This window comes from Mustelus asterias, chromosome 1 (assembly GCF_964213995.1).
Source record: "Mustelus asterias chromosome 1, sMusAst1.hap1.1, whole genome shotgun sequence".
NCBI lineage: Eukaryota > Metazoa > Chordata > Chondrichthyes > Carcharhiniformes > Triakidae > Mustelus > Mustelus asterias.
This window is the reverse complement of record NC_135801.1, coordinates 82,107,590-82,127,450: the sequence shown is the minus strand read 5'-3', so window position 1 is coordinate 82,127,450 and position 19,861 is coordinate 82,107,590. Positions and strand designations below refer to the sequence as shown.

Below are 19,861 nucleotides of genomic sequence, written 5' to 3'. Positions count from 1 at the left end.
ATGAGGAGAGGCTGAGGAGATTGGGTTTGTACTCGTTGGAGTTTAGAAGGATGAGGGGGGATCTTATGGAGACTTATAAGATAATGCGGGGGCTGGATGGGGTGGAGGCGGAGAGATTCTTTCCACTTAGTAAGGAAGTTAAAACTAGAGGACACAGCCTCAAAGTGAGGGGGGGGTCGGTTTGGGACAGAGTTGGGGAGGAACTTCTTCTCCCGGAGGGTGGTGAATCTCTGGAATTCTCTGCCCACTGAGGTGGTGGAGGCTACCTCGCTGAATATGTTTAAAGCGCGGATGGATGGATTCCTGAGCGGTAAGGGAATTAAGGGTTATGGGGATCAGGCGGGTAAGTGGTACTGATCCACGTCAGATCAGCCATGATCTTATTGAATGGCGGGGCAGGCTCGAGGGGCTAGATGGCCTACTCCTGCTCCTATTTCTTATGTTCTTATGTCTACGAAAGTATGCAACTTCCAGCAAATATGAATGAGCCATGTTATGAGGTTGACTGATTATCTTAAAGTGGTTGTTAGTATAGCTATTAGCACACTCAGATGGTCCTTTCTGAACAATCCTAATTGCAAAATAACATCTAACAGTAGACACTTTGGCTGGAATTTTTCAGCTGTTCACGCTGGCAGGATTCCCTGCGGCGAGGAGTGCATTCAATGGGAAACCTCATTGACAATGGTGGGACTGGAAGATCCCACCACTGGCCAATGGCAGGCCGCTTCCACTGCCGCAAAACACACGGCGGGAAAATCCCACCCTCTGTTTTGACTTTGCAAGTGTTGGCTGGTTGAGTGCAGTCTGTACTCTGCTTACTACCATCAGTCAACTCGCCAACCAATCAGCAACCTTTTCTCCTATAGTATAAATTGTGACCATTTGAAATTTGACATTCTTGTGCTTGTCCTGAGGAGTGCAAGATGAAAAGCTTCAGTAACATGTTCTGTATTACCAAGCGACTGAAGTAAAAATCATCAAACTTTTCCACTAATACTGTCACACTTTCAATGGCTCATTGTCCCAAACTACAAAAAGGGAGGGCTATTATTGAAGAAAACATTATTATTAATATACATCAGCACAGATAACGAGAGCTAGTCAGCAAATGAGGAGAAATATAGAAATCTGCTGAGATAGACAGAAACTCAGTGACTGCCATTTCTCTTGGGTCCAAGGTCCGTATTTACAGATCATAAAATCTTCTGTTTCTTTTGTATCAGAATCTCTCCTGGCTTCCTTAATGAACTTTTGTAGGCAGATCAGTTTCCATCAGACAGCTGAGTGCCCTCCATCGCACAATTGTTCTTAAATTTCTCTCCATTGATCTTTTTATACCAATTCCACCCCTGCCAATGTTCTTTGGACAGAGACTACTTTCAAGCAGTTTCATTATTTCGCACAATCTCTAAACTGAAATTCCACAAATGCTGAGGCTAAACATTAAGCCTAGTTAGGGAAACCTTTTAACCGGAAAACAACTGATGCTGGCTCTCTAATTGCAAGTAGTATACTTTCAAATTGCAATTCCTTAGAAAACTAACAAGATACCCAATGACAAATAAATAAAAATGAACTGCTGCAAAATAAGATACTGTGACAATGTCTTTTAAAAATGTGTGGAATGTGGATGTCGCTCGCCAGGCCAGAATTTATTACTCTTGAAAAGGTGTTGACAAGCCTCCTCCTTGAATCAATACAATCCATCTGGTGAAGGTGCACCTACAGGGAGTTTCAGGCGGTGGATGGGGCGTCATTCACAGGGCTGCTTTGTCCTGGGTGATGTTGAGTTTCTTGAGTGGAGCTGAACTCATCCAGGCAAGTGGAGAGTATTCCATCACACTTCTGACTTGTGCTTTGTAGATGGTGAACAGGTTTTAGGGAGGTGGGAGTTGAGCTACTTACCACAGTCTCTGACCTACTTTTGTAACTACAGTACTTCTATGGCTGGTCCAGTTCATTTTCTGGTCAATGGTAACGCCCAGGATGATGATAGTGCGCAAGTCAGTGATAGTTATGCCGCTGAATGTCACAGGGAGATGGTTAGACTCTCTCTTGTTTATAATCATTGCCTGGCACACGTGTGGCCCAAATATTACTTGCCAATAAGTCAAGCCTGAATGTTGTCCAGGCTTTGTTGCATGCAAGCATTTGCATCTCTTCAGTATTTGAGATGCAAATAGAACTGAATATTGTGCAGTCATCAACAAACATCCCCACTTTTGACCTTATGGTGGAGGGAAAGTCATTGATGAAACCGTTGAACCAAGGTAGGGCCTGAGGACACTGTCCTGAAGAACTGTTGCTGTGCTTTTGTTAGGCTGGGTTCATTGACCTCCAACAGCCACAGTCACCTTTGTGTGTTTGGTATGACTCTAACCAGTGGAGAGCTTTTCCCAATACCCACTGACTTCAATTTTACTTGGATTCTGAATGCCATATGGTCAACTGCCTTTTAATTTTCAGAACAATAATTCTCACTTCACCTCTGGAATTCATTGCTTTTGTTCATGTTTGGATCAAGGCTTGAATTGCATTCTAGAGCCGAGCGGTCCTCACAGAATCCAAATTGAGCATTGATAAGAAGGCTATTGCTGAGTAAGTACCACTTGCAGGTACTGCTGATGTCACCGTCCATTGCTTTACTGATGATTAAGAGTAGATTGAGAGTAGACTGATGAGTTGGTAAGTGACTGGATTGGATCTGTCCTGCTTTTTGTGTTCATGACATACCTGGGCAATTTTTAGATTGTCAGGTAGAGATGTCAATGTTGTAGCTGCACTGGAACAGCTTGGTTAGGGATACATCGAGTTCCAGAGCACAAGTTTTCACCACCGCAGCTGGAATGTTGTCAGGACCCATAGCCTTTGCTGTACCTAGTGCACTCAGCCATTTCTCAGTATCAAATGGAGACAATCGGATGGGCTGAAGAACTGTTTGAGATGTTAGGGCCCTTGGGGAGAGGATCATTCACTCAGCTTTTCTGGCTGACAATGGTTGCTAATGCTGCCACTTCATCTTTCGCACCGATGAGCTGGGCTCCGCCATCATTGAGGATGGGCTGTTTGTAGAGTGTCATCTTCTCAATAATTACTTAATTGTTCAGCACCATTCATGACTGTGGCAGGACTGCAGAACTGTGATCTGACCTGTTGGTTGTGGAAGCATTTAGCTCGGTCAATTGCAAGCTGATTTTGCTGTTTATCACGTGTGTAGTCCTGTGTTGTAGCTTCACCAGATTGCCATTTTATTTTTTTTAGGTATGCCTGGCGCTGCTCCTGGAATGCTCGTTTGCATCAAGGTTTTTTCGCCTGGCTTGATGATCCAAGGCATCTCATGAACGTCCAGTTTTGAGTTGCTCTACTTGTTCTGAATCCATCCCATTTTACATTGGATTACGTAGGATATACAGCATAAAAACAGGACATTCAGCCCCATCTATGCATGTCAATGTTTAGGTTCCACTGGATCCTCTGAAGAGCCTGTTCCTGTGCTCCACTGTTCTTTGAATATTGATTCATCAGCAGGAGGTTTCCACGCTGATGTTTGACCTGATCCAATGAGACTTCATGGGGCCCGGACGATGTTCAGAACTACCAGATCCACTCCCTCCCACAGTTTACCACTGTGCCATCTCTGCTGATCTGTCCTGCTGGTGGGACAAAATATACTCAGAGATGGTGATAGAGGAGTCTGGAACATTGGCTGTAAAGTATGATCAGTGAATATGGTTACGTCAAGCTGTTGTTTGACTAGTCCGTCAAGCAGCTTGTTCAATTTTGGTGCAGAACGCAAAAATATTAATGAGGAATTTTGCAGAGTCAATTGGCAGGTTCTGCTATGTGCATTTATGCCTTTGCACACTAAACCCATTGTAGGCAGCCTTGCATTTTTGCTCGATCTGATTTCTCCTATTTCCAAACTATTCCTTAGCCTAGTGGCATTTGTCTCTCCCAGTTTTCTGTGCACCTTGTTTCTCCTCGCTAATATTTCATCCTCTGCCCGCTCTCCAGCCAAATTAGTTTAAGTTATCCCACGGCACAAGTTAACATTCCCATGAGAATGATGGTCTCAGCTCTGCTGAACTACAACCTGTCCATTTTGAACATTCCTTTCCTGCATGGCCCTGATGCCCAGGTATTTGAAGTCTTCCCTATGTTAAATGGCCTTATCCTATTATACCTAAACTCTCTAGCATGGCACTGGAGGTAATTCAGAGATTCCCCCTTTGTGGCCTTGCCCTCTAATTTCCTCCTACGCTCCTGAAACTATAACTGTAGGACTGCAAACCTTTCCAACCTATGTCATTGGTTTCCAAATGGACCATGACTTCTGGCTTTCCCATTCCCCTACCTGCTCTCAAAATCTCCAGAATGTTCTGCATCCTCTCAGTAATCTCCTTCAGTTAAGTTTACAGCAATCTGCTGTTAATACCAATAACACAATGAATATAATTTTTACACCATACCTCAAATAGTTAAAACTGTATCCAGCAGTTAACTTAGAAGGTGCTAAACTTAAACTAATTCAAATCCTTGCTACTTTAAATTTTACAGAATAAAACCAAAGATTTATAAGAAAACTAATACCCAATAACGTGAAGATTTTGGATACATTTTTAAAGAAGATTTTAAAAAAAGCATTTTTAGGCTGTGCGCTAGATGTTGGACATTACTGGATCACAAGAAGAACAAGATTCAACTCAGAGGCAATAATATTGTGAATAACGATTATCAAATACAAATAACGAATTAAATCCATATGGGTACAATGTACCATTTATTCAACTGAAAGTCTTCAATTTTTATGTCACTTTAAAATTACCCAGCCTTCATATTATCACAGAATCTTTACAATGCAGGAGGCCATTCAGCCCATCAAGTGTGCACTGGCTCTCAAAGAATATTCTACCTAGTCCAATTCCTGCCTTATCCCTGTAATCATGCTACCAGAACAAAGAGCAAATTATTATATTGGTGCCGAAGGTACTTGAAGCTTATACAGAGCTCTACGACTGAGCTGTAGATAGATACCTCTGGCTGGTAGTCCCCAAATTCAGCTTGAAGAGCTAATGAGGCAAGCAGCAAGGCTGTTTCATCATTGCAGTGCAACCTCTCTTCCAATATATCCCTCCGCAACTGCAAATAGTACTGATGCCTGGTCAGTGTATGCCTTCATTAAAAATTGAAAAGAAGTGAAAATAAGCAATTAATTATCTCGAAATAAGAAACAAGAATTGATTATTGTAAAATGTTAGTTCTGTGATTCTTTTTCTTTGATTATTAAGGGGATTTTCAAAGTAACTTCTTGCAGTGTTGATGTAAGCCTGCTTGTGATGATAATAAATAAACTTTAAAAACAAAATTAAGGACGGCAAAATTGAGGCACAACAGAAATCAGGTTTTGGATCCATCTCTGATGGGACCAAAGTTCCCTTCCTTGGATGCTTCCTTGGATATCTTCAAGAAATTAATTTGAACTGTCTTAATTTAAAATTCTAACAGTGCACAAAATGCTGCTATAATTTCAAATAAAGTGGCACATAATTGTACATAAGAATGCATGCCATAAAAATAGTCAAAGAGGCCCAATGATTATAGTGATTGAGTGGTGCAAAGGGTTAGGACACCACCCTTTCATTTCAGTCAGACTCCACCCCAGACATATGGAATCAAGGTCTCCCCTTTCTGCCGAATAAAAGGGTCGTAACTGAAATTCATTCTGTAATTTTTAACACATTCTACTGGATGAGATTTCACAGAAAGAAAACTACACAAAATTCGGTGCTAAATTAGCAATCTCTGATGGGGAAGCCAGAAGAAACGGCAGATAGAAATATTGAAAAAAAAACATCAGTGCTTTCCAGGGAAAAAAGAAAATTTTAATCAGTACCCAACCTTGCTATATCAAATCTGAAAATACAAAAAACCCCAGAAAAAAGTGCTTAATTTTCCCACACTACACTTCAATGAGGACAAACATTCAGCAAATTTTTAAAAAACTTATATAGGTAACAAATACGTTTTACTTTGGGGGTGGGATGGTTGAGGAAGAGTAGGATTGGACTACTTGGCTCTTAAAACTGTGGACTGAAAATTACAGTGCCATCAAATAAATCATTGCAGCTTTATTTAGAAGGCAACTACAACTCTTTTATATTACAATGATTTCAGTCAACAGCAGGGGGTGCAATGAACTGCATTTCAGTAACAGAACTTCGCTCTGGAAAAGCTGTAACTTCGGTCTCCCATTTAGAAATGGGGAAACAGACATTACCTTCTGCTTATTTAAGCATCTTCATCTTAAAATGTGCATTATTTTTAAGGTGAAATTAATTCAAATTTCTACATTAGTAAGTATATTGTGAATTGGGAATTAAGCTACTAGTAGTAAATCAGGTAAAAGTATCAGTTTCTAATGAACAAAAACAACAGCGATGCACAGCCAATACAAAATATGTGAAAATATAAGTTTTTATACTTTCTTTCCAAAAGGACTAACAGTAGACTTCTTGTGCTAGACTTAAATTGGGAGGTGGGGTTGAGGATTGGGAAACGATTCTAAATCTTACCACTTTGCTCACTGGAAAATTGTGGCAGCTGTGGAATGGTGCAACAAATGACACTCATCATGAATAAGTTTTACGATTAGTCCAATTACTCGCTCTTTCCCCATAACCATTCCCCATGGGAAAGGATTAGTGGGATATGGGCCAAAAGCGGGCAATTGAGATAGCTGGGAGGGCAGCATGGACTGGTTAGGCCGAAGGACCTGTTTCCGTGTTGTATTGTTCTTTGACTCTATAACCTTTTAAATCTTTCCCCTTTCAAGTATTTATTCAGTTCCCTTATAAAGGTTGCTCTTGAATCTGCTTCCATCAGCATATTATGCACTACATTGTAGATCATAATAACGTGCTACATAATTTTCCTTCATGTCACCTTTAGTTCACTTGCCAATTCCCTTAAATCTGGTGTCCTCTGCTTACCAAACCTTATGCCATCGGAAACAGTTTCTCATTCCTTTATATTATGAATCATCTTTAATTTAGTTAATCCTGACAATTTCTTTATCTTACAGACTAGATTTTTTCATGGAAAAAGAGTACTTACTGGATTAAGCCAATATCTTCTACAAAAAATTTTATTCGGAGAAAAAGGATGAAATTTGCTGTAATGCGGTTCTTTTTCTTTGCCTCTTTCCATCCCTCTGGAGCCACTTTGGACAATTTACAGTCAGGAGTAACAAAAAAGAATTCATTCTCTACAAAACAGAACATTTTTAATGTCAGCTTCGCATGTTTATAAATGGTTTTATATGTTTGTGTAACACACTTGGTATGTTTGTTTCTGTTATTAAAAACAATTATTTACATTTATATTATAACTTGAATGTGGATAAGTCACTTCACAGAGGCACAATTAGCTGTAAATAGGTAAGATGAAGGACAAAGCATTTGGAAGGGCGGCCAAAAGTTTGATTAAACAGGTGAGTTTTAAGAAGGGCCTTAGAAGAGGAGAGCAAAGTTGACCGGGGGAGAAATTTAGGGCAGGAGTTCTAAAGCATGGAGCCCAGATGACTGAGGCGACAGCCAGCAACTGTGATGTGAAGGGGAGATGAGGATAGGTGATGCACAAGAGGCCAGAATTAAAGGAACAGAACACAAATAGAGGATTGGAGTTGAACTGCTAGCAAAACTTACCAAAAGAGGGGCAAGACCCTAAAGAAATTTAAACCAGAGGGTGAAAATTGCAAATCTGAGGTGCTGAGGTTTGGGAGTTAACATAGGGAAACAAGGGCAGGAATTAAATGTGCGGAAATTGTTGCGGGATAAGATATGGGAAGCAGAGATTTTGATGTGCTGAAATCTATGGGGGATGGCAGATGGAAGTCTTGGGGCCAGGAGAGCATTAGAATGGTCAAGTCTGGAGATGACAAAGACATAGTTGAGGGTTACAGTATAATATGGGTAGAGGCAGGGCTAGAGATAGGAGATCTACAAGGAGGTAGGCAATCTTTGAGTTGGAATACATGGAGTTGGCACCCCAGCAAATTTTGAAACGGTCTAGTTCAGTGGTTCCCAATCAGTGTGCCGTGGCACACTAATATGCCGCGAAGACCTCCCCAAGTGTGCCACGAAAGAAGATTCAAATGATTCGAAAATCGTGTAATTAAACTAAAGCTAACCACGGTCTTCAGCTCTGCGGTCGGTATCTCCCAAGACCTGATGAGTCTTGGGCCTCCCGCACATGTGCTGACTGGAAAAGAGCTGCACATGCATGGTTTGGATTTTATGTTGGTCAAACCCATGCACATGACCAATGGGACTTGAAGCTGAAGACAAAGGTCCCACACTCCTGCACACAAAAGCGAAAACTCAAAAAAGGGAACAAAAAACCTGGGAGCAGTGAGAGACAGGGAGAGGTTAAAAAAGGTGATAGGACAGGGAGAAGTTAAAAACAAAGTTCCCAATAAGGGAAGATGTCGGAGAAAATAGGAAGTGTGCCTCAGGTTTTTAAAAAAATACAGCATAGAGGTGTGCCATGACATATAAAAGATTGGGAACCAACTGGTGCAATTCAATCGAGGACAAGTACCAGGGAGGGGAATGGGTATTGGGGTGACAGCGCACACAGGGCCTTCAGTCTTCCAAATGGAGGAAATTGCAAGGTTGTCAGCATGGATCTGAAAGCTGAGCTCCTGCCAATGGGTGATGTCACCAAAAAGCAATATTCAGATGCAGAAGGGAGCACACGTCCAGCTCCATGTGATAGTCTGGAGGAATGGTGCATGATGGGAAGAGAAGCCACTGATGTTTTAACTAGAATTAAGAGTGGAATCAAGCAAGAAAATCTCAAACATCTGGACAAAGGCGGAACGGCATTGGAGGAGGACCACAGAGATTGAGGAGCAATAACACACCATAGCCACAAAGGATATAATTTGTGATTGTGGTTAAGGCTGCTTCGGTGTTGCGGCAGGAATGGAATCATAACTGGAAAGATTCAAAGATGTCAAAAATTATCCTTTGCTGCACCCCCAGGACATTAACCTGCAAGAATTCCATATTTTGACAAGAAAAAAAGCAAATACGTTTAAGTGCAATCATACAACATAGCCTAAAGAAACCATAAATCTTTGTTTTGTATTTGAAAATGTGTTACAAAATGCTCCAGAATCCGCAAAGACATGTGAGCAGGGGGTGGATTGACTATGGGAGCTGGGGCGGGGAATTTATTTCATATTTATTTCATAGTGTTGTATCATTAATGACCCCTTCATTCCACCCCCTCCCATTTTCCTCAAGAATCCTCTGAAACCTTCTGAGGGTTTGTTCCTCACTGCTCCAATCCAATCCATGGAAGGCCACAGAAATATTAAATGCAAGCCCTACACCAAAATTAGTTAAGAATATTATAAGGGAGAGTAAAATCTTCTGACATGAACCTCGGGCAGGATTTAACTGCAAAGAAAATGACTAATCCCAATCAAAGTCAGTTCTGTGGTGCATATTGAGAAATGCAGGAATCAGCGCTTGGTTTCTTTCAAGAACTTTTAATAACCATACAAACTTGATTGGTGCCTGTAGCAAGTCATGTTTTCTACCAATGCATCTTTAAAAACTCACTGACGCGACATTGGTGAGCCCCCACTCACTGATCTTGAAGAATTTCACTACATCGCATCATCTTAGAAATCAGCCACGCTGGCAATCTTTGCAACTAGCCAAGCTATTAAACAAGTTTTTTCAAAATGGAATTAGTTAAAGAAAAACAGTGTGAGGGACTGGACAGTCCAAAACAGTATTCGATGGCTGGAACGAATGTGTGAGCTAATCAAGTAAACCATTCAGACAACCCTTTGAATTGTTTATAAAGAAGTTGAGATTAACTACTTTCCAGGAGAAATAAGCCATCTTTTTCTCAGCAAAAACAGAATACACTCTTTGTACAAATTCCAGTTAAGTGTGAGCTTAGAGTTTAATTCATCTGTGTGTTGCAGCGATACAAACCAAACAGAATCATAGTTGCGTGTCTCGTAATATTCATGTCCATGGTTCCACTTTGATCTAAAAGTGGTTTCCATTTTGCTCATTTTCAGCAGTCTGTCTGCATGAGATTATAGGGAAAATATACTATTCATGAAGTAATCCCACAAGGTAATGAGATATAATCTACCAAATTAAATTAGTGGACAACCTATATGGACAGTTAACAAGAAGTGTTTTATCATACAATTTTCAATAACGTCATGATCAAAATATTAACACGTCAACTTTATTTTATAGGGGTACCATGGCAGTAACTGACACTTCTCATCTCTGAACACAAATGCTACTGTCTGACAGACAAATCCGTCAGTCTCATTCAGAATGTGGGGTCTAAAACTGTTATTTAAAAAATAAACAGAAATCAGAAAAACCACAGGCAAAATGTCATGGTACAGAGAAATAAATTTGCAAGGAAATTGTAGAAAGTTGCAAGAATCATCAAGTATTAAAATGGAGAATTTTAATTAACCTAAGACAGACTGGGATTGTCTGTGTTCAGGTGAATTTTCTACAACAGTTATATGCGGAGTCCAATGAGGAAGGAGACTTTGTTGGATCTGGTTCTGGGGAATGACATGAGTCAAGTGAATAAAGCATCAGTAGAGGAATATTTAGGGGAATTTGATCATAGTACCCCATAAAATCTAGATTGTTCCATGTCCTTTTCCACAGTTAATCTAGAATAAAATTAATTAAATAGGGCAAGACCAACTTCAGTGGGATGAGAATTGATCTGGCTCAAGTAAATTGAAATCAAAATTGGCAGACAAAACTGCAATGGAACAATGGGTTGCCTTTAACAAGGAGATGGTTTAGGTACAGTCAAGGTATATGCTAATGAAGGGGAGTGGTAGGGCAACAAATCCAGAGCTGTCTGAATGATGGAGGATGAGGCAGAAAAAGGCTGCGTTTGACAGATGGATTGAGAACCAGGATGGCTATAGAAGATTCTGAGTGAGTGCGAAAAAAAGAGAGAAACAAAGAGAGTATAAGAAAACAATGGCAGCTAACATAAAAGGGAATCAAAAAGTCTTCTATGGGCATATAAATGGCAAGAGTGGCAAAATGAGTAGGGGTTGACTATGAACTCAAAAGGACACATACAGATGGAGGCAACAGGCATGGCGGAGATACTAAATGAGAGTACATTGCATCTGTTTTATCAGGAAGAAGATGCTGCCCAAGTTAAAGAAGGTAGTTGAGACACTGGAAGGGCTACAAATTGATAAAAAAACTATTAGATAAAGTGGCTGTCCTTAAAGCTGATTAAACAACAGGACCAAAGGAGATGCATCCAAGGATACGGAGGGAAATAAGGGTGTAAACTGTAGAGGCACTGGCTATAGTCTTTCAACCCTCCTTCGACGCAAGCATGGTGCCAAAGGACTGGAGAATTGCACATGTTTCAAAGGATAAAACAAGTAACTACAGACCAGTCAGTTTAAACTCAGTGAGGGGGAAAGCTGTTTGTGAATTGGGGTGGGAAAGCTTTTAGAAATGTTAGTTCAGGACAAAATTAATAGTCACTTGAACAAATTAAGGGAATTCAGCATAGATTTGTTCAGGGCAATCATGTTTAACTTACTTGCTTGAGTTTTTTGAAGAGTCAACTGAGAGGGTTGATGAGGGTAATGTGGTTGATATGGTGTGCATGGATTTGTAATATTTTATAATTGGATAAATTACCACTTAACAGGTTTGTCAACAAGTTAGAACTCGTGGAATAAAAGGGCAAAGTAGCATGGATGCAAAAGTAGCTGAGTGAAAGGAAACAAAGTAGTGGTTAACAACTGTTTTGGATTGGAGGAATGTAGATAGTGCGGCTCCCCAGTGATCGCTGTTAGGAATCCTGCTTTTCTTATGCAAATTAATGGTGTTAACTTTGGTATAACAAGGAATAATTTTGGAATTTGTAGATGACATAAAACTTGAAGTCAAACAAAAAATCCTGGAAATACTCAGCAGAGTTAACACTTCAGGTCAGGGTGACCTTTCATCAGAACCATCATCATCAGATTCTAATGAAAAGTTAACTCAGCTTGAAACGTTAACTCTTTTTCTCACCACAGATGCTGCCTGACTGGGGTATTTCGTGCTTCTATTTTAGATTTCCAGAATCCATAGTATTTTGCTTTTGACAAAACTTGAAATATTGTGAACTTGTGAGGGGGATAGTGATATATCTCAAGAGGATATAGGCTGATGGAATGGGTGGACAAGTGGTAGATGAAATTTAATGCCAAAAAGTGTGGAGGTTATAAAGGGCATGATTCTAAAGGAGTTAGAAGAGCAGAAGGAAACGTACACAAATCATTAAAGTTATCAAGGCAGGTTGAGGAAAGTGATTAATAAAGTATACAGACTACTGGACTTTATAGATAGGGACGTGGAGTACAAAAGCAAGGTGGTTATAATAAACGTGCATAAAATATTAATTTGACCTCAGAGTACTGTGTCCAGTTCTGTGCACTACAATTTAGGAAGGATCTGAAAGCATTAGAAAGGGCGCAGGTTTCATGGAAATGTTTCCAGAGATGAGGAACCTCGCTTAGGTGGATAGACTGGAGAGGTGATATTCTCCTTGGAGAAAAGATAATCAAGAAGAAATTAGATAAAAAATTTCAAAATCATGAAGGGTCTGGACAGAGTAGACTGGGAGTAGATGTTCCCATTGGCAGAATGATTGAGAATCAGAGGACACCAATTTTGGCTAATTGGCAAAAGCAACGGCAACATGAGGGAAAGCTTAGAGTCAGGGGTTTACAACATGGAAACAGGCACTTCAGCCCATCTTGTCCATGCCGCCCACTTTTTCTTTAAACCCCTAAGCCAGTCCCAATTGCCTGCGTTTGGCCCCTATCCCTTTATACCCACCTTACTCATGTAACTGTCTAAATGCCTTTTAAAAGATAAAATTGTACCTGCCTCTACTACTACCTCTGGCAGCTTGTTCCAGACACACTCCACCCTGTGTGAAAAAACTGCCCCTCTGGACACTTTTGTATCTCTCCCCTTAAACCTATGCCCTCTAGTTTTAGACTCCCCTACCTTTGGGAAAAGATATTGACTATCTAGCTGATCTATGCCCCTCATTATTTTATAGACCTCGATAAAATCACCCCTCAGCCTCCTATGCTCCAGAGAAAAAAGTCCCAGTCTATCCAGCCTCTCCTTATAACTCAAACCATCAAGCCCCGGTAGCATTCTAGTAAATCTTTTCTGCACTCTTTCTGGATTAATAATATCCTTTCCATAATAGGGTGACCAGAACTATACACAGTATTCCAAGTGTGGCCTTACCAATGTCTTGTACAACTTCAACAAGACATCCCAACTCCTGTATTCAATGTTCTGACCAATGAAACCAAGCATGCCGAATGCCTTCTTCATCACTCTGTCCACCTGTGACTCCACTTTCAAGGAGCTATGAACCTGTACCCCTAGATCTCTTTGTTCTATAACTACCATTAACTGAGTAAGTCCTGCCCTGGTTCAATCTACCAAAAGGCATCACCTCGCATTTATCTAAATGAAACTCCATCTGCCATTTGTCAGCCCATTGGCCCAATTGATCAAGATCTCGTTGCAATCCTAGATAACCTTCTTCACTGTCCACTATGCCACTAATCTTGGTGTCATCTGCAAACTTACTAACCATGCCTCCTATATTCTCATCCAAATCATTAATATAAATGACAAATAACAGTGGACCCAGCACTGATCCGAGGTACACCGCTGGTCACAGGCCTCCAGTTTGGAAAACAACCCTCTGCAATCACCCTCTGGCTTCGGTCACCAAGCCAATTTTGTATCCATTTAGCTACCTCATCCTAGATCCCGTGAGATTTAACCTTATGCAACAACCTACCATGCGGTATCTTGTCAAAGGCCTTGCTAAAGTCCATGTAGACCACATCAACTGCACTGCCCTCATCTACCTTCTTGGTTACCTCCTCGAAAAACTCAATCCAATTTGTGAGACATGATTTTCCACTCTCAAAGCCATGCTGACTGTTCCTAATCAGTCATTGCATCTCTAAATGCCTGTAGATCCTGTCTCTCAAAATACTTTCTAACAACTTACCCACCACAGATGTGAGGCCTGTAGTTCCCAGGCTTTTTCCTGCAGCCCTTTTTAAACAAAGGCACAACATTTGCCACCCTCCAATCTTCAGGCACCTCACCTGTGACTATCGATGATTCAAATATCTCTGCTAAGGGACCTGCAATTTCCTCTCTAGCCTCCCACAGTGTCCTGGGATACACTTCATCAGGTCCTGGGGATTTATCTACCTTGATGTGCTTTAAGACTTCCAGCACCTCCTTCTCTGTAATACGTACATTCCTCAAGACATCACTATTTATTTCCCCAAGTTCCCTAACATCCATGCTTTTCTCAACAGTGAATACTGATGAGAAATATTCATTTAGGATCTCAACCATCCCTTGTGGATCTGCACATAGATGTCCTTATTGATCCTTAAGAGGCCCTACTCTCTCCCTAGTTACTCTTTTGCTCTTTATGTATTTGTAGAAGCTCTTTGGATTCTCCTTTGCCTTATCTGCCAAAACAATCTCATGTCCCCTTTTTGTCCTCCTGATTTCTCTCTTAACTCCACTCTTACACCCTCTATACTCTTCAAGAGCTTTTTATGCAGTGGTTAGGATCTAGAATGTGCTGCATGAGAATGTGGCTTTCAAAATGGGAACTGGATAGTTATCAGAAGAAAAAGAAAATTGCAGGATGTGGGGAAAAGGCAGCAGAATAGGATCAGGCAAATTACTCTTACAAAAACCCAGCACGAATACACTGGGTTGAATGGCATTCTTCTGTGCTGTAACCATTCTATGATTTTCTGTCATAGTAATTAACCTTTATTTTCAAGATGTTGGTTTGCACTGGTGGAAAATGGAATTTACCTCAATGTCTTGCTGGTACAGAAAATATACAAATTCTAGATATTGAAAGAATTACCACGCCAATACTCAAACCTCAGCTCTCTGCTGGGAATGTTAAACACACTAAACCAATAATTATAAACTGCAGCTATCCATCTACCTTTTAAATATGCCAAGGAAAAAAAATGATGTTCCACGAGGCCAATGTGAGCAACCACCATATCAAAAACATCTTTGCATGTTGACTTGGTGTCACAGGTCAATTCCAAGCATTGTCCACTTAACAATATGATGTTCACTTTTCGACGAATGTCCTCTCCCTTTCCATTCTTAGTCTGTAAACATACATTAATGAACATTAAGAGTTGATTAATATGCTGCCAATTTGCCTGACTACAAGCAAATGTGGTTTGACCTTTATAGTCCCTTAATGATTGTTACATTAAAAAAATTCTGAACAGCTGTGAAAGTCTCAAAATCTAGTCAGCTCGATGTCGAAAAATGTGCACACACCCAATTTACATGCTTGTACAAACAATGCATTGAGTCTGCGACTCTTACAAAATGAACATGTGCACAACGCAGCAGCCCATTTTTCTGCAAATCAAATTAATTTGTTTAAATAAACCACTTTTTAAAAAAAAATTAGGAATGCTTGGTTCAAGATCATAATGTAGTTTGTAGCCGAGTTGTTCTGGTGGAAGTCTAATGGAGCTTCAGTATGTGGGTTATCGGTAGGCGTCACCTAATAGCACCAATTATAACTCCTTCCATCCATTTATTGCTCACCAGGAGCCTTGTTAGATTTCTCCTGCTTGTGGACAGGACAAACCTGGGCAATGTTCCACATTGTTGCCAGTGTTGTAATCATACAGGAACAGCTCGGCTAGAGGCATGGCTAGATTTTCAGCTCAGATGCTGTTGGAGACCATGGCCTACAGCTCAGCTATAGATAAACTTAACCCAAATTAAATTTCCATTACTTTTGTTCTTCCAATGTCTGCTTTGCCTTCACATATTACTGCCCCCTGATAGTTTGATTTCAAGTTAAGACGACTTCTATCCATTAAAAAACACTTATGTAAATGTGAAAAAGCAAATCATCAGCAGCCATAAGTCTTTGTTACTTGCTGAGATGAGTAGCGTAATTCAGCATCAATTTTTCAAGCACTAAAGTGAGTTCTCAGTATCTGAAATATTGATGCAACACTGAACCACCCTGCCCCCACAGAATGCATGAACTGGGTATTGCTTGCCTTAGAGGCAGACAAGAGTGCACTCCTATCCCCTACTCTTCCAACAGCTCCACACCTTCATTCACCTCTTCCACTCCCTCTTGCGTCTCTCTGCCTCCCTACTCCACCTATCATTTCATTTCTGTCTTCTCCCTTGGCTCCCCCACGCCATCCTCTCTCAGCTTTCCTGCCCGATATACTTTATCTATCTCTCCTCCAGTTTCTAAATTTGCTGAACAATAAGACTGGCCATAATCTTGATGCAATACTACAGGATATTGATCAGTTTTTTTATAAAAATGAATTAAGTTTTGAACAAATTCAGCAGATGAACAAACAATGAATATATTTTCCCACTAATCTTACCAGAATTGATGTTGGAAGATCCAGTGCAACAGAATGTTCACCGATCATTTTAACAAACTCGGGTCCAAAGAAATTCTGAGGGGGAAAAATAAAGAATGTTTGAATTACTGCTGTACAATAAAAAAAACCAATGAGACCAACCTGCAGCAGGAACTAAACATGCTCATCCCAAATTTAAATGGTTTGTCAGCTGCCTATGAAGAGCCACCCAAGGATTGGGGAAATTGCTCCCTTTCTGATATTCTACTGTGCTAAATGTGTTAAAATAATTTAAGTCATGTCTATTTTCTGCAGGAGGAATGGCCAAAAGCAGCTGGCCTAGAAACTCAGAAGATGGGAGTTCAAATCCCAACATGGCCAGTTGAGAAAATAAATTCAATAAATCTGGCAAGTTGTGGGCTGGCAATAGAAACAAGAAAAAAGTCAGGAAGACAGCCAGATTGTAATAAACTGATTCATGAGACTCCAGCCCCACACCATGTGGTTGATTCATAACACTTGTCTGAAACAATGCAACCAACTACTTATTTGTAAAAAAATAAACATTACTCAAGAAGGTCCATGACCACCTTTCAGATGAAACTAGGAATCAGCAACAAACACAGCCTTGCCCGTGTCAGCTACATCCCGAGAATAAAACAAAGTCACTGTTGAGAAATAGCACATTCACTAACCACATCTCCATCAAGATTGTGCACTCCCAGATTAGAGATAGTGGAGCATAGATAAAATGCTCCCAAAACTATATTTGATCTAATCTTAGGAAAAAAAATCCTTATTACAACACTAACATTTTTATTCCACATGGCAGCTAAACTTGTGAAGTCTCCAAGTAGGGTTGACAATTTAATACCTAAAATTTAATGGTCTTTTACTGTCGTGAGCCCACACCAATCAAGAGCTGGGTGGAGACTGTCCAATGGATATCTTCATCCACTGGTCTGCAAAGGATTCAAACCTGGGTTGCAGAAGTAAAACAACAGGTCATCATACCTTAACCAGCCCCCAAACTACACTAAACCAGGAAGTCAACACATTGAAAAATACAAGTACAAAACACTGCTTTACGCTAACATAATATATAATAAAAGCAAATTACTGTGGATACTGGAAACGTGAAATAAAAACAGAAAATGGTGGATAAACTCAGCACGCCTGGTAGCATCTGTGGAGAGAGAAACAGTGTTAACGATTCGAATGCAAATGACTCCCAGAGTACTTAAGTGGCCCTAGAAATAGTGGATGCATTGGTGGTCTTCTTCTCAGATTCTATTGACCCTGGAACAGTTCCTATGGATTGGAGAATGGCTGCAGTAACCCCACTAATTAAGAAGAGAGGAAGAGAGAAAATAGGAAATTATAGACCAATCAGCCTGATGTCAGTAGTGGGAAAAATGCTAGAATCCATTGAATCCATTATCAAAGATTTAATAGCAGAACACTTGGAAAACAGTGGCAGAATTGGACAGAGTCAGCGTGGATTAACAAAAGGGAAATTAAGCTTGACAAATCTACTGCAATTTTTTAAGGGTGTAACTAACAGAGTTGATATGGGGGAGCTTGTGGATGTGGTTTAGTTGGACTTTCAGAATTCAACATGGTCCCACATAAGAGATTAGTGTGTAAAATTAAAGTTCATGGGATTGGGGGTAGTGTACTGAGGGGATAGAAAACTAGTTGCCAGACAGGAGACCAAGAGTAGGACTAAGTGGCAGGCAGTGATTGCTGGGGTACTGCAGGGATCAGTGCTAGAACCCCAGCTATTCAGAATGTATATTAATGAAATAGATGAGGGAACTGAATGAGATATCTCCAAGTTTTTCGATGACACAAAACTGGGAGGGAGGGTGAACTGTGAGGAGGTTGCAGAGACGCTTCAGTATGATTTGAACAAGTTGGGTGAGTGGGCAAATGAATAGCAGATGCAGTATAATTTGGTTAAATGTTAAGTTATCCACTTTAGTAGCAAAAACAGGAAGGTCGATTATCTGACTGGCTATAGATTGAGAAGGGGAATATGCAATGAGGTCCAGGTGTCCTCGCACACCAGTCACTGAAGGTAAGCATGCGGTAAAGAAGGCAAATGGTATGTTGGCTTTCATAGCAAGAGAATGAGTACAGGAGCAGGGATGTCTTGCTGTAGTTATACAGGACCTTAGTGAGACCTGGAATAGTGTGTGCAGTTTCTGTCTCTTCATCTGAGGAAGAATGGTCAGTCTATTGCCAGTAATGGAGACAGAGAGATCAAGGAAGGGAGGTATTGGAGGTGGACATTATGGGAGGCTAGAGAGGAAATTGCGGATCCCCTAGCAGAGATATTTGAATCATCAACAGCCATAGTGAGGTGCCTGAAGATTGGAGAGGGCAAATGTTGTGCCTTTTGTTTAAGAAGGGCTGCAGGGAAAAGCCAGGGAACTACAGGCCAGTGAGCCCAATATCTGTAGTGGGTAAGCTGTTTGAAGGTATTCTGAAAGACAGGATCTACTGGCATTTAGAGAGACAAGGACTGATTCAGGACAGTCAGCATGGCTTTATGAGTGGAAAATCATGTCTCACAAATTTGATTGAGATTTTTGAACAAGTAACCAAGGAGGTAGATGAAGGCAGTGCAGTTGACGTTGACTACATGGACTTTAGCAAGGTCTCTGATAAGGTATCGCATGGTATGTTGCTGCACAAGGGTTAAATCTCATGGGATCCTTGGTGAGGTAGTCAAGTGGATACAAAATTGGCTTGATGAGGTGATTGTAGAGAGTTGTTTTTCAAACTGGAGACCTGTGACCAGCGGTGCGCCTTAGGGATCGGTGCTGGGTCCACTGTTAGCTGTCATTTATATTAATGATTTGGATGAGAATTTAGAAGGCATGGTTAGTGAGTTTGCAGACGACACCAAGATTGGTGGCATAGTGGACAGTGAAGGTTATCTAGGATTGCAACGGGATCTTGATCAGTTGGGCCAGTGGGCTGATGAATGGCAGATGGAATTTAATTTAGATAAAGGCGAGGCGATGCATTTTGGTAGATCGAACTAGGGCAGGACTTACTCAGTTAAAGGTTCGGTGCTGGGGAGAGTTATAGAACAAAGAGATTTAGGGGTACAGGTTCATAGCTCCTTGAAAGTGGAGTCACAGGTGGACAGGTTGGTGAAGAAGGCATTCGACTTGCTTCGTTTCATTGGTCAGAACATTGAATACAGGAGTTGGGATGTCTTGTTGAAGTTGTACAAGACATTGGTAAGGTCACACTTGGAATACTGTGTACAGTTCTGGTCACCCTATTATAGAAAGTGTATTAGACAAAAAGAGT

General features: G+C 40.7%; 1 protein-coding gene across 3 annotated transcripts in view; it reads right to left on the bottom strand.

Annotated features, from left to right (window-relative positions):
* The window catches only part of ptpn13 (protein tyrosine phosphatase non-receptor type 13), a 256,822-nt gene that overhangs the window by 115,263 nt on the left and 121,698 nt on the right, over window positions 1-19,861 (bottom strand). For all 3 annotated transcript variants that reach the window (XM_078214036.1, XM_078214044.1, XM_078214053.1), the window contains exons 11-14: window positions 16,556-16,630; window positions 15,115-15,289; window positions 7,117-7,267; window positions 5,038-5,176 (exon numbers count right to left, since the gene is read on the bottom strand). In XM_078214036.1, coding sequence (XP_078070162.1) covers window positions 5,038-5,176; window positions 7,117-7,267; window positions 15,115-15,289; window positions 16,556-16,630 — 540 coding nt within the window. The remainder of the gene's footprint in view (window positions 1-5,037; window positions 5,177-7,116; window positions 7,268-15,114; window positions 15,290-16,555; window positions 16,631-19,861) is intronic.